This window comes from Culex pipiens, chromosome 1, assembly GCF_016801865.2.
Source record: "Culex pipiens pallens isolate TS chromosome 1, TS_CPP_V2, whole genome shotgun sequence".
NCBI classification, from domain to species: domain Eukaryota; kingdom Metazoa; phylum Arthropoda; class Insecta; order Diptera; family Culicidae; genus Culex; species Culex pipiens.
In genome coordinates, this window is record NC_068937.1 from 95227210 (window position 1) to 95245731 (window position 18522).

Consider the following 18522-nt stretch of genomic DNA (forward strand, 5'->3'; position numbering starts at 1 on the left):
CATGTAAACATCATTAAATCCTGAGCAAATGTTCGTGTGTGGGGATGAGGGTAGAAAAATGGGTGAACCAAATATTCTGTAACTGGCTGAACGGATTAAAACCGATTTTTTTTTCCATTCGGTCCGGTTTAGGGTCTCATAATTCCCCATTGAAAATAATTAAGTTTGATTAACTGATTTTAATGTTGTACACTGCCGTTCTACGCATAATTGTCCCATGTCAGTTTTTGACGATTTTGACTTTATGCCATTTTTAAGTTAAGTCTGATGTGTACTTTAAGAAAAACACATAAAATCTGGTACTTTGTTCGGAAACTCATCAAAAACAACACCAAGTCTGTTTGTCCCATCGTTGAACTTCTACGCATAATTGTCCCACCAAGTATTTTCTTACACGGAATCATTAGTTTTACTAAGCATTATGCCTTGTTTACCTGTTGTATAGCAAGAGGATCACAAATAAGGGTGATAAACTGCTAACTGGGGCGATTAGGGACACATAGGGCGAATAGGAACCCACGGGACAATTATGCGTAGAAACACAGAAATCGGTCGAAAAATTTCAATCGCGAGAAGTTGCACTTTTTTGAACGTGGGACAATTATGCGTAGAACGGCAGTACACAAAAAAAGATTTTGTTAGATGCAAAAACGGGTCGATCTGCACATAACCTCAACAGATCCGGCTCGGTTATATCAATTCAAAACACTAACTTTAAAAACTTGTTTTTTTTTGCTTGATCAGGCGGTAATAACAGATGGACGGATTAGTTGTAAAAATAACAGAGCCCAATAACAAAAAAAAATGTGTTCAGAATAACAAGAAAATAACAAACTTTGATGTTGCTATAACAAATCATTAACATATTTACATGTTATTGCGCGTATTGAGAAAATATCAGTTTTGGTGATTTTCTTGTATGGGTCTCAAAGATACGAGCGCAAGAGTTTTTTCAATTGATCCTAGCAATCTTGTTGATTTTGGCGTTCTGTGGCTGACAGCTTACCTTAAAATTTTCAGCTCAAGTGTATCATTTTATTTTTTGAGTGGGTTTATTTCTGGCAGCAAGTGATTTTAACGGAAAATATGAATATTAATTAAAATTGAACTACTTTCTTTTATTGATATTCTATTGATTCGAATATGGAAGAAGGCAATTGCACACCGTTAAATGGGTCACATCCGGTTGATCCGCGCGATGTCCTGGTCCGGTTTTTTTTGCGATCTTCAACTGGGTCGGTTCAGGAATCATTGGCTCTTCAAGTCACACAATTAATCTAATCGTTCTTTGGTGTATGTTGGTAGTTGATTTCTTCGGAATCTTCAGCCAGAGAGCTAATGAGAATTTTTTAATTAAAAAAAATGCGAGCCAAACCTTTAAAACAAAATTTTCCTTAAGGCCTTTACAAATTTATGAGCGAGATGCTCGAATCTCAGCTCGAGATGAAACACTTGACTTTTTAGTAAAATTATTCACGCACGCGGTTTATTAACATTCCAACGCCCAAGGCTCCAAAAAAGTTGGAACGGTAACTTCAACTCAACGGATCTCGAGCATAACTCAACCAATCAAGATGATTCTTCTTTCCAGTGATTTGTTAGGATGTCTAGATGATTCTAGAACTTTGCAGAACTTTTAGTTTTTTCTTATATTTCGTTTAAATTTTGTTCTCTTCACAGTTCACATCACATTCAGTTTGTATTTTTTTTGTAAGTAAGCTTGTCGTAGATTTTGGCCACCTCCCGGACCGGAATCGACTACCGGGTTTACGTCGCTGGTGGATTAGGGCGCGGCTATGGAGAGTGCCTCGCTTGCCGTTGCGTTTTGTGGTGCAGTTGATCTCTAGGTTCTGTAGCTCTGGAATGTGAAGGCGGACCTGGAAAAATTGAGATGTTTTTAAGATTTTTTTTTTAATATGTACAGGGTGGCCACTCAAGTCGGGAAATCGGGAAAGTCGGGAAAAAGTCGGGAATTCGCCAAAATCCGCCAAAAATCGGGAAAAAGTCGGGAATTTGTGATTTTTTGTCAAAAAGTCGGGAAAAGTCGGGAATTCTGAGCATACTTGTTTGAAAAATATTTTTTAACTCTTGAATAATTTTGTAATATTTTGTACAATTTTCAATTTGAATTCACTAATTTCTGCTTTAGAAACTTACTTTCAATTTAAGGTTCTTTTCACTATTTAAATATATTTGAGTATGGAAAAGCTGTTTAAGAAATTCAAAATCTTAATGAAAATTGGAGTCTTTGACACAGATTTTCATAATATTTTTTATGAATCAAATGATCAAATAGAACAAGAGGTAAAGTTAATGAAAAACTAATATAAAAATATAGCCCAATGGCCAGCTTAGAATTATGATTCTATTTTATTTTGTCACATAATTGAATATTTGAAAACAGATTCTTACTTGAGTTTGGCAATGTTTTTTTTTTGGTAAATATTTTTGATTGTTCAACTAAATTCATTAAGTAATTTAAAATACTTTTTTCTCCAAATGCTGTTCTTGAACATTTTTTTGTGAGTATGGATAAATTACCTACCGCTTTTCAATTTTCGGAAAACTTAAATATCGAATAAAATCCAAAATTGAAAAACTTTTTTACGTTTTGAAAACACAAAGAAAATATTGAAATTGCAAAATAAAAATCCAAGAAATTTTGAGTTCTTACAAAATTGTTGAAAAAAATTGTCTCTTCAAACATTTTGCTTAAAATAAGTGGGAAAACATAAAATCATATCAATCTGAATTTTCATTGAAAAAAAAAACAGTTAAATACTGACCACTAGATAAATTAACATTGATTAAAAAATTCAATATCAAAAATTACAAAATTATAAAGGGAACATGGTACATTTTTTATGAATTCCTTGACATTTTTCTAATTCCTTTGAATGAATAATAACGGCAATAATGTTTTAATCATTCTTTGATTTAAAATTATGATGAAGTTTTAAAAAAATAGGAACGATATTTTAAGTTCAGTTATCTTTCACTTTTTGTCATTTCCAGTTGAAATGAAGTATCAAAAACTATACGTTTGCCAATTTAAAAAATAACATGGAAGTTATAAGTATTGTTGAACCTTCGATTATTTTTTCAAAGACTAATTGTTTGTGTTTCTACTCTGAATCATAATAATCAAATTCCATTTTTGAAGTTTTTTTTTCATTTGTTGTTTAGTTTCTATATTTACAAAAAATACCTTTATTTGGATTTTTTTAAATTCATTGAGAATTATTTTTTTTCGGTGGTAATATTGACTTTTCTTATAGAAAGTTTTTTGTTTGAAATCATTCTTTAGATAAGTAATGTCTATTATTTGAGCATTCTGGAAAATTCTGGAAAAGTCTGGAAAAAAGTTGGGAAAAAGTCGGGAATTTGAAAATGGAATTTGAGTGGTCACCCTGTATGTATGCCCTCCAATTTACCTTCCTGCCATCGACCCGATGCAGGTTCCAACATCCCCGACACTCCACCGAGTCCAAACAGGACTTGGAAACGTCATAGCACGGACACCGCTGTCCACAGTAGGTCCCGGGGTAGCCGTCGCATTTCCGCACCGACAACTCCGTCACTTCAACAGTTGCTTCGTCCACACTCGGATTGGCCAGCCAACGTCGTCGTTCCGGCCATTCCGGACGATGTCGCAGCCGCCGTCGCCATTTCGACAAAAAATACTTCAGAAAAATGGTTTGATTTAGGAATTCTACTAAAATTACCCGTACGCATTATCACGATTTCCTCAAATTGACAGACAACTTTACTTTGATTTTTCTAAGCCTACTCTCTCATCTATACCTTTCCATTGCGACGATATCTTTCTGCGGCGATTAATTGGAGCGCAGGATTCTAATTTTTCTCGAAATTATTGATCCTTGCACTGTAACTTGGATTTGGCCCGCACTTTTCTCTCGCACTTTTGACAACAAAATTTCCAAAAACTAGGCAACCAGCAGTTGTTTATTTACATTTCCAGTCGCAGTTTCCACCAAACTGGACATTCGCACTTTAAAATTGCGATTGACAAGTGAGCAACATCGGCTCGCTTTGATCATTTTTTGAGAAAATTAAAATTTCCCAAGCCAGTTTGACAAGTCGCAATAGTGCGATCAATAGCAATAATTTAGTGCGAAGTCCAAGTTAGTGAGAATTGCGCAATATTATTATTATTATTATTATTATTGTTATTACAACATCATAATGTGTTATTTTCAGTGCATTTTTTTTTGTTATCTGCCTTAACAATTAATCAGACCATCTTAATAACAACAAGCATGCATATTGTTATTGAGATGTTATTCTCGTCTGCTCGGGTACCGTCAGCAGGGGTGACATTGGGTCTGGGAGTGAGATTGTACCAAATCTTCGTTAGGAAATGATGATTCGCACACAGTGAAGCGCTACACAAGAAAAAATAATGTAAATTTGGAAGCTGTAATTTTTGAAGGTTGAATATTACCTCTTTAATGATGTAATGTTACCTCAATTTAGACTGAAAAAGTGACATTACAACAGAAAAGTGGTAAAATTACACATTTTCAGAGGTATAATTACACCTTTTTTCTGACATAAAAGATGTACCCCTTCCCAGATGTAATATTACCATGATTTTTTTTTCTGTGTACGTGTACGAACAAAGACAATACAACAATGTTTTTTTTACTCCGTGGCTCGGGTTGCAAAAATTAAAGGCAGTTTATGTTAAAAGTTGGTTTTTTAGGACTTTAAAATCGGATTTTTGTGAAGTTATCGCCATAAAACTAAGTGTTTAGTGTTCTGAAGTTTACACAGAAAAAAAATCATGGTAATATTACATCTGTGAAGGGGTACATCTTTTATGTCAGAAAAAAGGTGTAATTTTACCTCTAGAAATGTGTAATTTTACCACTTTTCTGGTGTAATGCCACTTTTTCAGTCTAAATTGAAGTAAAATTACATCATAAAAGAGGTAATATTCAACCTTCCAAATTTACATAATTTTTAATGTGTAGAAAGTAGGGTATTTTAACCATTAGTGGAACCCCTAGTAGAGCCGAAGCACATTTTTCACAAACTTTCAATATTTAAAAAAAATAATTATAACCCTTTGTACAAAACAATGAAGTCTTTTGAACAATTTTGACTATTTGTTTCATCAGTTATTTGTTTGTGAGCAGAAAGATAGCCATTTGAAAAAAAAAATATTTGCCTGTTATGGACCCCCTTTTCCTATAGTGGACCCGGGTCCATAATCCGATTGTGGACCCGGGTCCACTATAGGCAAACTGTTATTTTTATACCAAATTTAACCGATATTTGATGTATGGTGTAGGTCTTATGATAGATATAATGAATAAAAGATGAATTTTGCTCACTTTTCATCATAAACAAATAGGGTACGTTATCCATTAGTGGACCCCTTTCCTATAGTGGACCCTCTGACGGGTTTTTGATGAAAAATTCAATAAAATCACAATTTCAAGCGTGTTGTTGTCGACAAATCTTTTAATTGGCATGTTCAGAATCATTTAAATCAATGTTGACTGATATTGAATTGTCCTTTTCACCAAAATAAGTGTTTTGAGTTCGACATCTGAAATCAGCCATGGCCACTAGCATTTTCACAACAAAACTGCATTTATATTTTATGATTAAACTATCCAATTATTTTTGACTGATTATTTAACTTCAGCAAGTCGAAATAATGTAAGTTTAAGGAGCTTTATTAAAATAAAGCGAAGAACTGCTCATTTTCGAGCAAAAATTTAGGGGGACCAATATAGGACAACGAAAATCCAAACTTTTCCAAAAGTGGACCCCTGTTAATTAAACCTTCAAAAATGATGAAAACTGTGTATTTGAGCAAAAGTTTCTCTTAAACATACAATAAATGCTTGTTGTTATCAAACTAAACGCATATTTTTTTCAATTATGAGTATAAATATAGCTTTTTCATGTTAAAAGTACCAAACATGCTGAAACCGTAGAATAATTTTCGTATATTTTTTTTTAATCAAAACTATAGTCAATTGTACTTAACTGAATCATCATAATTGCAGTTTGAAATGATATTTTATAATAATAAATCAAGAACAAAACTTTTTTTTAAATAAACATGCGGATTTTAACAGCAACTGAAAACAAATCTATTGTTCAGTTTCGGTCAACCATTTATGTAATTAATATAAAAAAATGTGCATCAAAATTACTTTTTTTAAATTATTTTTATGTTTACAGTGGATTTTGGAACGTTTTCTCTGATCTTTTTCGGAAATAAATGTGTTTGAATGTCTGTTAGGTTTTTTTTGTTTAAAGCCAAATTTGTTAACAAAACATAATTGTTTATGATGAAAAGAAAGCAAAATCCATCTTTTATTCATTATATCTATCATTAGACCTACACCATGCATCAAAACATCAAATATCGGTCAAATTTGGTATAAAAAATAACAGTTTGCCTATAGTGGACCCGGGTCCACAATCGGATTATGGACCCGGGTCCACTATAGGAAAAGGGGGTCCATTACAGGCAAAAATATTTTTTTTTTCAAATGGCTATCTTTCTGCTCAAAAACAAATAAACTGATGAAACAAATAGTCAAAATTGTTCAAAAGACTTCAGTTTTCATTGTTTTGTACAAAGGGTTATGAAAAAGTGCTTAAAATATTGAAAATTTCTGAAAAATGTGCAGAGTAAAATTTTCAAAAACCACTGTAAACATAAAAATAATTTAAAAAAAGTAATTTTGATGCAAATTTTTCCATATTAATTACATAAATGGTTGACCGAAACTAAAAAATAGATTTGTTTACAGTTGCTGATAAAACCACGCATGTTTATTTAAAAAAAAGTTTTGTTTTTGATTTATTATTATAAAATATCATTTAAAACTGCAATTATGATCCTTCAGTTAAGTACAATTAACTATAGTTTTGATTAATTATAAATTCTTACGGCTTCAGCATTTTTGGTACTTTTAACGTGAAAACAGCTAAATTTATATTCATAGTTGAAAAAATATGCGTTTAGGTTGATAACAACAAGCATTTATTGTATGTTTAAGAGAAACTATTGCTTAAATACACAGTTTTCTTCATTTTTGAAGGTTAAATTAACAGGGGTCCACATTTGGAAAAAGTTGGATTTTCGTTGTCCTATATTGGACCCCCCTAATTTTTGCTCGACAATGAGCAGTTCTTCGCTTTATTTTAGTACAGTTTTTTAAACTTACATTATTTCGACTTGCTGAAGTTAAATAATCAGTCAAAAAATGATTGGATAGTTAATTCAATCATAAAATATAAATGCAGTTTTGTTGTGAAAATGCTAGTGGCCATGGCTGATTTCAGATGTCGAACTCAAAACACTTATTTTGTTAATGATGCTGAACATGCCATATAAAAGATTTGTAGACAACAACACGCTTGAAATTGTGATTTTATTTTTCATCAAAAACCCTTCAGAGGGTCCACTATAGGAAATGGATAACTAATGGATAACGTACCCTAATTGAGTTTTCCAGTATAAACGGAAATAACTCGGCGCTCCCGGCATGGTGAAAACAAGCAAAGAAGAACACTTAGTGCTAGGAAGAAGCAGCCTGAAAAACGAAATTCGAGAGTCTCTTGATAATACCAAGTTTTATTTAATTTTAAGCCCATAAATATCTTGCGAATCACTGCAACCGATTTCTAACGAGCATATTATGCTGGAGTTAACATTTCTTGAAGGTAGGTAACAAAATGACTATTCCAGAGCCAATATTTGTGGTGTGATAATTTTTGGTCGGTTTCATTAAGGTAAAGATGCGCATCATTGATGAAAATTAAGGTCAAACGACGGCAGCCTTTTTCTGCCATGTTTTTCTTCAAAGGAATTTCACCTTAAGATAGCGGAAATTTGTCATAATAGATGTTTGACATAATTTGCCCATACTTTTTTTTTTAAATAAGTACTGTAAACCGGGGTGACATTGATTTCAATTTATTTTTGCAATATTTTCCAACTGGTAAGGTTTGAACCAAGATTACTATTTTTAAAACATGTCTGGGGTAGGCCACACAAGATCCATGCACTGTTTCTAGCAAAAAAAAGTTTTTTCAGCAGTGTTTAAAAAAAGTTACGTTGAAAATTCATATTTTGAATTCTAAGGTGATTTTATCGATTTGGTGTCTTTAGCAAAGTTGTAGGTATGGACAGTAGCCTGTCCCATTTTGAGGTCATGTCGAGGAATTCCAGGTGCTCACTTCTTAAATGATAGATTATGATGTTAGGAACAATGTTTTCTTAGACAAGAAAAAATAATAAAATACTTTCTCGCACCCCCTAGTCGATTTACTGAAAAAAGTCACTTTTTTGAACAAATTTTCTAAAATCGCTTGGAATCAATACAAAAACTGTTAAGATCAGGTGTGTATTATCTTCAAACGATAGGTTTTTGTCCATAGATTAAGATACACTATCAATATTGGACCAAAACTTAAGTCTTGGATTCTTCCAGGCGAATTTATGTCAAAAAAATCGCATTTTTTCGAAACTTTTTTCAGAAATGCTCATTTAATTTAGGGTAGCCTATTTTTCCCAGTAAAACCAATACATGCAGCTTGTAGGAAATTTCATGGGGAACATTTTTCCATCTGAGAAAATGCAATTTCGACTCTCCAGAGCCGAGATATTTGAGTTTTAGTGAGAAAAAAAGTGCTAATTTTCAAAATTGCTCAGAATTCAGAAGCAATGCCTACTAATTACACGATGTTGCAAGCATGTGTCGCAAGGATCGCAGTAAGCCGGGCGTGCGGGCAGACGTGTTTTTTTCTGCTGTCGTTTTTTTTCTCTACGATCAGTTTTTAGAAAAAAGTTTTCAGAAGTATTTAAATCAACGCGGATTTTTGGATTAAGCCAGTGGTTTCGGCAGTTGCGACGGTGGTTCCTGTGGATTTATAAAAAGCTCGATTTTGGATCCTGGAAGAAGCACTGGCACGATGAACGCCATGAAGGCCACGATGGGTTATGTACCGGAATTGTCCGAACTACGAACCGGTGCAAGAGATTGCTTCAAGGGTGCGCGTTGCAAGCTGCTGCTCGTGGCCAAAGATCCGGACGGTGGACCCGCGACCAGACGCTGAACAAGGAACAAGCCCAAGGTTGGATTCGTGGCGCACATGATTTCGACGACCATCGTCATCGTGGAAGAGTTTTTCGCCCATCTGGATGTGACGGAGAATATAAAAATACGGAAACGGTTGCCAGCTGCCTGGAGCTGTTGAATCCTAACTTGGTGAGATCTATCCATTTTATCTATCATTATTTGATAGATGATTTTATTCCCTTATTTTATATAATATTCTATTGATCATATCCATATTATCCCATTCCCACCTTCGTTTTCTCCTATCCACATTTCCTCCCCCTCCCCTCCCCCCCATGCCCCTAAATATTATTATCTGCCAAATTTACACTAACACACCACACCACAACTGTTTCGGAGCGTTTGGTACGGTATGTCCACGCATCCTTCCTCCCCTGATGATTCTATGAAATGTGATCCGTTCACAGAATCTGTCTCTGCGGTTAATGCAACGCAGTAGGCCTGGCCGCTTTAATTTTTGCTATACATTTTCGGGGTAACTCGGATGTACTGTAATCATTAATATTGACAAGAAAGGACTTGAGGCGTAATCTTACCACAAGTTCTTCCAGGATGCTTTCTTCGGACTGGCTGCGCTTGTGTTCGATTAGATAGATTAGATTAGATTAGATGTTGCAAGCATGTGTCGCAAAGGTCAGTGTATGCTTTCTTATAGTAATTTTGGCCGCTGAATCCGAATCTGAAATCAAATTTCGTGTAAACAGTGATGTTTTGGAGCTACACCCTTTTGCAATGTTATTAGCGTGTTTAAATCGCTGCAATTTAAATAGCTTGCAAGTTCAGTCATACTTTTTCCTCGGTTTTCGTACCACTTTGATTGTTATTTTACTCACAGAAATCTTTATGTTTAAAGTTTGTTTACGTTCTGATTATGTTTGAACAATGTGTTTAGCAATTCGGAAATCGCATTTTTTTTATTTGGCGGGGGCTTAAGTTAATATTGTTTTCTAAAAATAGAATATCAGAGAAATTTTTTGGAAAAGTGGCTGCATTTGGATGAATTTGTTTGGAAAATTTGCATTAAAATAAGTTCTGGAAGACATTTCCGAACTTTTTTCATAAAAAATATGTGTTACATCCATCAAAAAATGCTTCAGAATTTTTAGTTTTCTCTATTCATTAATCAATCCTAGTAAGGGACCATTCATAAACCACGTGGACACTTTGGAAGGGGGGAGCGGGGGGGGGGGGGGTTCAGCGATTGTCCACGCTCCATATCAATAAGATTTGTTTCGTATGGTAGTTGGGGGGAGGGGGTCTGAGATTTTAAAAAATGTGTCCACGTGGTTTATGGATCCCTTAGCCCCCGCCAAATAACAATATGCGATTTTTTCGAATTGCTTAAGATAATCAAAACGTAAAAAACATTAAAAAGCTCTGTGAGTAAAATAACAATCAAAGTGGCACGAAAACCGAGGAAAAAGTATGACTGAACTTGCAAGCTATTTAAATTGCAGCGATTTAAACACGCTAATAACATTGCAAAAGGGTGTAGCTCCAAAACACCACTGTTTACACGAAATTTGATTTCAGATTCGGATTCAGCGGCCAAAATTACTATAAGAAAGCATACCCTGACATTTGCGACACATGCTTGCAACATCGTGTAATTAGTAGGCCTTGCTTCTGAATTCTGAGCAATTTTGAAAATTAGCACTTTTTTTCTCACTAAAACTCAAATATCTCGGCTCTGGAGAGTCAAAATTGCATTTTCTCAGAGGGAAAAATGTTCGCCATGAAATTTCCTACAAGCTGCATGTATTGGTTTTACTGGGAAAAATAGGCTACCCTAAATTAAATGAGCATTTTTGAAAAAACTTTCGAAAAAATGCGATTTTTCCGACATAAATCCGCCTGGGAGAGTCCAAAAACTTAAGTTTTGGTCCAATATTGATAGTGTATCTTAATCTATGGACAAAAACCTATCGTTTGAAGATAATACACACCTGATGGAAACAGTTTTTGTATTGAATCCAAGTGATTTTAGAAAATTTGTTCAAAAAAGTGACTTTTTTCAGTGAATCGACTAGGGGGTGCGAGAAAGTATTTTATTATTTTTTCTTATCTAAGAAAACATTGTTCCTTACATCATAATCTATCATTTAAGAAGTGAGCACCTGGAATTCCTCGACATGACCTCAAAATGGGACAGGCTAATGGACAGTCATGCTTTTGAACGGGTTCTCCGTTCGTTCAAGTTCACACAGCAACACGAAAAATAACAGCTCTGAGAACGAACGCTCGTCTCTAAGAAACGTTCGTTCAGTAGGCTTTTTTGAAACGAACGGAGAACCCAGTTCAGAACTTCAATATTTTCCTTAGATAAGACCTCAGTAGACTAGCTGAACTTTATTGACTTTTAATCATCTGTTTACAAGGCAGTACTGCTAGCATAGTGGTAGCAAATAGGTTTAGTAATCAGAGGTAGTGAGTTCGAATCTCTTTTTTTTCTGAACATGAAAAGCATGAAAAAGTTTTTAAATCACGGTGACAATAAGATTTCGTCTCCATTTTAGTTGGAGGTGTATTCAGATGATTTTTGCCTTTGAGCAGTTTTTTTAGTCTTCCTAGCCTCCCAGTTGGAGTTTCCCTTGATTTGTACAAAATGTAATTTCAGTGGGCGTCAAAAATTTGGCACCCAGCTACACAAAAAAAGTAATTCAAAAATTTGAGATTCGAACTCACTTCCTTTGAATACTGTACTGGTATGTTACCACCGAGCTAACTAAGCTATATGAAAATCGTTCTACTGAATGTTTATTTAAGCTAAACAGTTGCCATAGAGAGCCTCTGGCTACAGGCGGTTCACAGAACGCGTTCCAAACTTTGAAGAGAACGGCACGAAAAAGTGACGTTCTGTTTTTGGAACGAAAACCAATGGCTCCTGCGCTGTGGGTTCAGTTCATTTAGAAGAATGAGAACGAACGCAGAACGGGTTCCGTTCAAATTGCATGACTGGGTATGGATAAGGACTACACTGAAAAAAATGAAACACGGTAAATTTTTTTTTGGTGATTTTTAATTACACTTTTTGTCACTAAAACTTGATTTGCAAAAAAAAACACTATTTTTTTATATCTTTAGGGGACATCAAATGCCAACTTTTCAGAAATTACCAGGTTGTGCAAAAAATCTTTGACCGAGTTATGATTTTTTTGATCAATACTGATTTAAAAAAAAATCGAAATATTGGTCGCAAAAATTTTCCAGCTTCATTTTTTCGATGTAAAATCAAATTTTCAATCAAAAAGCACTCTAGTGAAATTTTGATTAGGTGCGCCGTTTTCAAGTTTATGCCATTTTCAGGTAACTTTTTTAAAATAGTCGCAGTTTTTCATTTTTTTTAAATTAGTGCACATGTTTGCCCACCTTTGAAAATAATATTTTTTAAAAGCTGAGAAAATTCTCTATATTTTGCTTTTTAGCACCATTTTCTAATGTTGATATCTCAGCAACTAATGTTCCGATTAACAATGTTACAATATGAAACATTCGTAAAATTTTCAGATCCCTTCGAAAAAAAATATTTTCAAAATTTTTAAACCAAGACTAACATTTTAAAAGGGCGTAATATTGAATGTTTGGCTGAGATTATAAGCTTTTTAACAAAATACATATAAATATTAGGTGAAATTGCTAAAAAGTCCGAATTTTGCCTAAAAATCGTTAAAATTAGTTTTGTTCATAAAACTACACCAACCAACAAAATTTCTGCGCAAGCTCAACTCGAGGGGAAGCATGAAGTTTAGGGTCCCCTGAATCACCTGCACTTTAAATTCGACGCCAACATTTCAAAAAGCATCATGTACAAACCGTGCGTTTTGAGAAAAACATATTTGAATGTTGAGCATCATTTTTCAATTCCTATTTTAATATAAAAGCAAAAGAAGATGTTCTAATGATAACAAGCGATGAAAAATATATTCAATAAAACATTATTTCCGTCATTATATTTAAGAAAAACAAACATAACTTCTTTTGAAACAAGCAACGTCTATATCACCCTGCTTTCATTGGAGGGGAAGTTTTGTTATGATTCGCTTTTCGTCGGCAAATGTACATGGCGTCTTTTTCATGATGCTTTTTTTTTTCGTCACGAGGTTCATGCAGTCTTTTATTTGACAGGTTGACAGGGCTCTATAAACAGGCACTGCTGATGCCAGAGATTTTGTTTATGTTACTTTATTTAAAATCATTAAACAGACTTTACTGAAGTACCGCCCGTGTGGATCAATCGGACCGCGCACTGGATTCACAATGCAGAGGTCGCCGGTTCGAATCCCACGGCGTGCGCTCTAAAATTCTTTGTATAAATATGGGTATTCGGCGCCGTCGCTCCGTGCCATACTTTCATACACTTAGGAGCCCAGGGCGGCGAAGTCATTGTAGATAAAAAGGAAGACATTAGGGGTTGTTCAAATATTACGTCCAGAGATTTCCAGGATTTCAGACCCCCCCCTCCCCCCTGTCATGCATTTTTCCTATACCTTTAACATGGGCTGTCACAAACCCTTGACCCCCCCCTCCCCCTATTCATGGACGTAATTTTTGAACGAACCCTTAGTGGTTGGTACTAGCAATGGTGGCCAATAGCTATAAAAGTCAACTTCGTTTTTACTGAAGTAACTTTTGCTCATTTGTTGTGGAGAGGTAGCTTGTTAGGAGTACTTTCAGAATATGCAATAACCCAGAAAGTGTCAAAATGTACATGATGCCTTCTGAAATGTTGCCGTCGAACTTTTCAAAAATATTTAGACTGGGCCGAACGGGTTTTATCCAAAGTTTGTAAGGAGAATTAGTGCTGTTCGCTTCTACCACATATTGCATGCAATTTTTAGATTGTATGCAACAGCGACGAACCACCCTAATTCTCCATACAAACTTTGGAGAAAAACCATCCGGCCCTATCTAAATATTTTTTGAAAAAATCAAAGTGTAGGTGATTCAGGGGACCCTAAACTTCATGCTTCCTCTCGAGTTGAGCCTGCGCAATCATGTTCGTCATTTTTTGTAGGTCAGTGTTATCAATTCATATTGCATTTTAAACCGAACTCGAAACATGAATTAAAAAATTAAATTATGTTTCAAAAACACATCATATTTATAATTTATCAACAAATTTTACCTTCTTCTAGTGGAAAATTGTTTTTTGAGTTATAGCCATTATTAAGTTATTCAACAAAATTGTCTTTTCAATAAAAAAAAAATAGTTTCGATCCTTGTCCAAAAATTACATTCTTTCTAGGTTGGGGAGAAGCTGTAGAAGTTGAATTTTTCCTTCAGCAGTTATAGAGTAGAGCAGTAAAAAGAATGTTCCCTTCTTAAAGAAGGAAAACATAAATTAGTGTCGGCAGTTATCACAATTCAACAAAGTTTTCTTTAAATACATTCTAATATTTCATTTATGTTGAAATTTCAATATCATGTTTCCAATTAACCATTATGCTAAATGGCCATTACCTACGCCAAACGGCGTTATGCTAAATGGCATTATGCCAAATGGGAATCACAACACATTTTTTTTTTCGAGGGAGTGCACTATGGGGTATCAGGCGGCCATAAATCGAAAAACCGACACACTCTAATTATTTTTTTGGTATTTTTTTTTTCATAATAAACATTCTAACTAAGAAATATTCGGAGTTTGAAGGTTGTAAGTTCAAAATTCACTGAATGGCAGGCCTTCAAAGGCGAAAATGGAAAGAAAAAACATGTTTTTTGACAAAAAAAAAATATTATTTTTCATAGTTGTACTGTGTAGCTGTTTATGTATTTTTTCTTGCATCATTATATATATTCAGAAAGGGAATTGATTCAACTTTTTAATAACATTTAACAAAGCATGCTTTTACAGGCTAAAAAAATACTAAAAATACAAAAAGATGGTTTTTATTCAAAATTGAGTTTTTTCAACTTTGTTAATGAAGTATTTTTTTTGTGTGCATTTGTGCGATCTGAAAATTTCCCAGTTTAAAATTGTCATGTCCTAACTTGTCTCCAAATTTCAAATTTGATTCATGCGAAAAAATTTAATGATCTCGCATATACGCTTGGTTAAAAGCACATTATTTTACCTGCGGAGGCAGAAATAACGTACCTGCTATGCATAATTTGAAATTGATTTGATATCATGACTGTTGGTACTTAGATACGATTTATAAAATTAGAAATTCCTATTCTAAGTATTTTATAGAAACGATTCTTCGAATATTCATGTCAGTTCGTTGTTGTGTTCTTTTGAAAGTATGGATAATAATACCGTAGTGTCCCTGTACGATGTAACGAAGCATTATTCTGAAAACGTGAGAACTGCTTTCGAGTATATTTGTAAGAATTACAACATTGCAGAACCATCACATGATCAACTCAGGGAAAAACCACAGAGTAAAAACTACGCATGTTGTTCTGTAGTTTCAAAACGAGGTATACAAAAGCCCATAGAAGAAGTTCATATTTTGAGTAATCTAACGACAATCGGTTACATAGTGATTTTGATTTAGAAGAATTTATCGTGGAAAACGTGAATTTAGCAAGTGGATCAACAAAAAACGTGGACGAGAACCCATACAATGTTCCATAAACAAACCGTCTTAAATTCTAAAACACCGCAAAAATCGAATTTTATTTGGACGGAGGGGGGGGGGGGGGGTCTTCAAAGAGAGGTGGATTTTAAATCAAAATGAAGGGGAGGGGGGTTGAACGTAAATCAGAAACTGTAACATAGCATAAGCCGCCATTCCGTGCATCAAATAGACAGAGCAAGAATATCAAAATTCACCACTATAATGCATGTGGCCTCAAATATATGAAAAAATCGAAAATTAAACTTTTTTTTTGAAAAAATATCAAATTTTATTTGTTTTCAATATAGTAAGTACAAACAACAGTCCCGTCCGTGTGGATCAATCGGACCGCGCACTGGACTCACAATCTAGAGGTCGCCGGTTCGAATCCCGCGGCGGGCGCTCTAAAAAATTCTTTGAGTAAATATGGGTATTCGGCGCCGTCGCTCCGTGCCATACTTTCATACACTTAGGAGCCCAGGGCGGCGAAGTCCTTGTAGATAAAAAGGAAGACACTAGTGGTTGGTACTAGCAATGGTGGCCGACAGCTATAAAGTCAACTTCGTTTTTTTTTAAGTACAAACAACACAAAAAAGTTACAAAAAAGCAAAAAAATCGCTTCTATAGAGTTATCTACGTGCGCATGTATTGCGAAAAAAAGTGAGGTTAAATTTTGTACCGTCCAGCAAAACAAATGGCGTGCTAGTGTGCGTGAGAGCGAGCTTAGATAACTCTATGGAAATACGCCATAGTGGAGTGGGATTCTGGGGAATAGAGTTATCTAAGCCCGGTCTCACGCACCCTAGCTTACCATTTGTTTTCGCTGGCCGGTACAAATTTTAACCTAAAAACTCTATGGAATTCTGGGAAATGGGTTATTCTGGGGAATGGGATAGAACCAAATTTTCTTGAAAAAAATATTTTGATATTTTTTAAACCACGACTTGCATTTGAAACGGGGAAAACATGATCTTAAAAAATATATAATATGTTTTTTTCAAGAAGTCAAAATTCAAGTATTACTTTTTAACATTTTGAGTCTGATCAATGGTTTCCAAGATATCAATATCATTATCATTTATTGAAAACTGAGGGCCAGTTGGGTAGAACCTAAAAAAACATTTTTTGGCAAATAATGTTAATTTAATTATTAATAATTAATTGCATTGGGTATTTTTTTTAAAATTGTAACTTTTTCTCAATATGGCTTTCGACGAGTATCTGCTATTGCAAGTAAAGCAAAAATTAAAAAAAAATCACTTTAATCCCTTGGCAGTGCAGCTCAGGTTGCACATCGATGGTTACTATAAGTTCACAAAGTCGCACAATTTCTCACACTTTAGAGGTAGTGGTTAGAAGGGACCAACTTCTCCGCGGCATCGGATGATCGTGGCTGTTGTCGTTTATTTCGTACACTCGATCGTCCCTCAGCAGTACCATGGCGCGGCAATAAACGGGCGCCCGTCGAGTACACCGGTAGACGTTCTTCTTGCTCTGGTAGTCACTGTAGTGATAGCCCTTGTACACCAGGTAGCGTCGCCCGCTGCGACTCTTCGTTCCGGCGATGAACGAAAAAGCCGTTGATGACAGAGTTTCCGGTGCAGGCCGGGTTGTGGCCCTTCTACGAGGTCGCGTGCAGCTCTCGGTGCTAGTTACCTGTTGCGTTTCATCGACGATGCTCTCTTCTTTGGTTATTTCTTGCTTCGCCAGCTCTTCACCACAGTCTGGATCGTCCTCTTCAAGCTGTTCCGTTCCAATGGTCAGCAGTGACCCGCAACTGTCCGACCTCTTCATCCTTTCCTCGACCACCGTCGTTGGCGACATCATCGCGATTCTCAAGAAATCCGAGGACACTTCATGATCACCCGCGGAGTCCATTTTCAGCCACCGCTCGTTAGCGGCGCACAGCTGCTTAAACCGGAACAGTTTTTCCGTCCGTCCGATGCACTTGGCGCAGATGACCGCGTTGCTGTCGGTGGCAAAGTTCAGCCCGATGCCGGTGCAGTACTCGATCTTGAGGAGCAACATCTGGTTGGGGGTGTCGTTTGACGGGAAGATGCGATGCAGCTCGTGGTTCTGCCGGAAGCACAGTCGGCAGAATATACCGTTGGAGCAATCGCGGGCCAGTTCGTAGTTTGCAGAGAATGGTTTTCTACTTGTGGAAATAGTTGATTAAAATCAGCACTTTTTATCTTCAAAAAACACCAACCTACCTTAGGGAAAAGCACTCCATTACGATCAGGACGATTTCAGCGTTCAGCACAAGACCCGTTTTCGTCAACAGTGGATTCGATACACTGAAAGAAAGGCACATAGTAACATCACATGTTTTGCACATGAATCCGCCCCATTCAACTTCGCATGTGAATGTCATGTGTAAATCACATACAAAATTTTCATAGCACCACATGCTAAATTCAAATGAAAAACACGTTAGCTTCATGTGACGACGCACATGAATTTGGAAAGCTTTTCTCATAAATTTGCAATGATTTTTTAGTGGAAAACAAATGGTTTTCTAGTCGTTTTTAGGTGTCTTAAAAAATAAAAGGAAATTTCTTCAAATAAATTTATTTCACGAATTCATTTAAATACAACTTTTATTACCATCATCATTTTATTTTATTTAAATATTTGTATCACATAACAGAGCACATTTGCAAGCGGAACTTGTACTTGATCGTCTTGGATCATTTTTGCTCGGTCAGCTTGAACCCTCTGGAAACGACTTGACCGTAGCGGTTCACCGGTCCAGCAGGGCATAATATTTGAGCGCCTCGATGATAATGTATGGCCAAAACTTGCGCCACTTGTGAGAGATCCTC

At 35.4% G+C, this 18522-nt stretch overlaps 1 protein-coding gene across 1 annotated transcript; it reads right to left on the reverse strand.

The window, feature by feature from the left end:
* Nucleotides 1–16790: 16790 nt before the first annotated feature.
* Nucleotides 16791–17987, reverse strand: LOC120424038 (uncharacterized). The gene is made up of 2 exons (XM_039588062.1): nucleotides 17911–17987; nucleotides 16791–17849 (listed from the first exon to the last, which is right to left on the reverse strand). The coding sequence occupies exons 1-2, from the start codon at nucleotides 17928–17930 to the stop codon at nucleotides 17030–17032; spliced, it is 840 nt and encodes a 279-aa protein (XP_039443996.1). The 5' UTR covers nucleotides 17931–17987; the 3' UTR covers nucleotides 16791–17029.
* Between the last annotated feature and the right edge of the window lie 535 nt (nucleotides 17988–18522).

Coding starts and splice junctions, on each gene's coding strand:
- LOC120424038 (XM_039588062.1), bottom strand. CDS start 17,930: ATGGAGTGCTTTTCCCTAAG. Junction 17,850..17,910: donor ATGGAGTGCTTTTCCCTAAG/GTAGGTTGGTGT, acceptor TTCCACAAGTAG/AAAACCATTCTCTGCAAACT.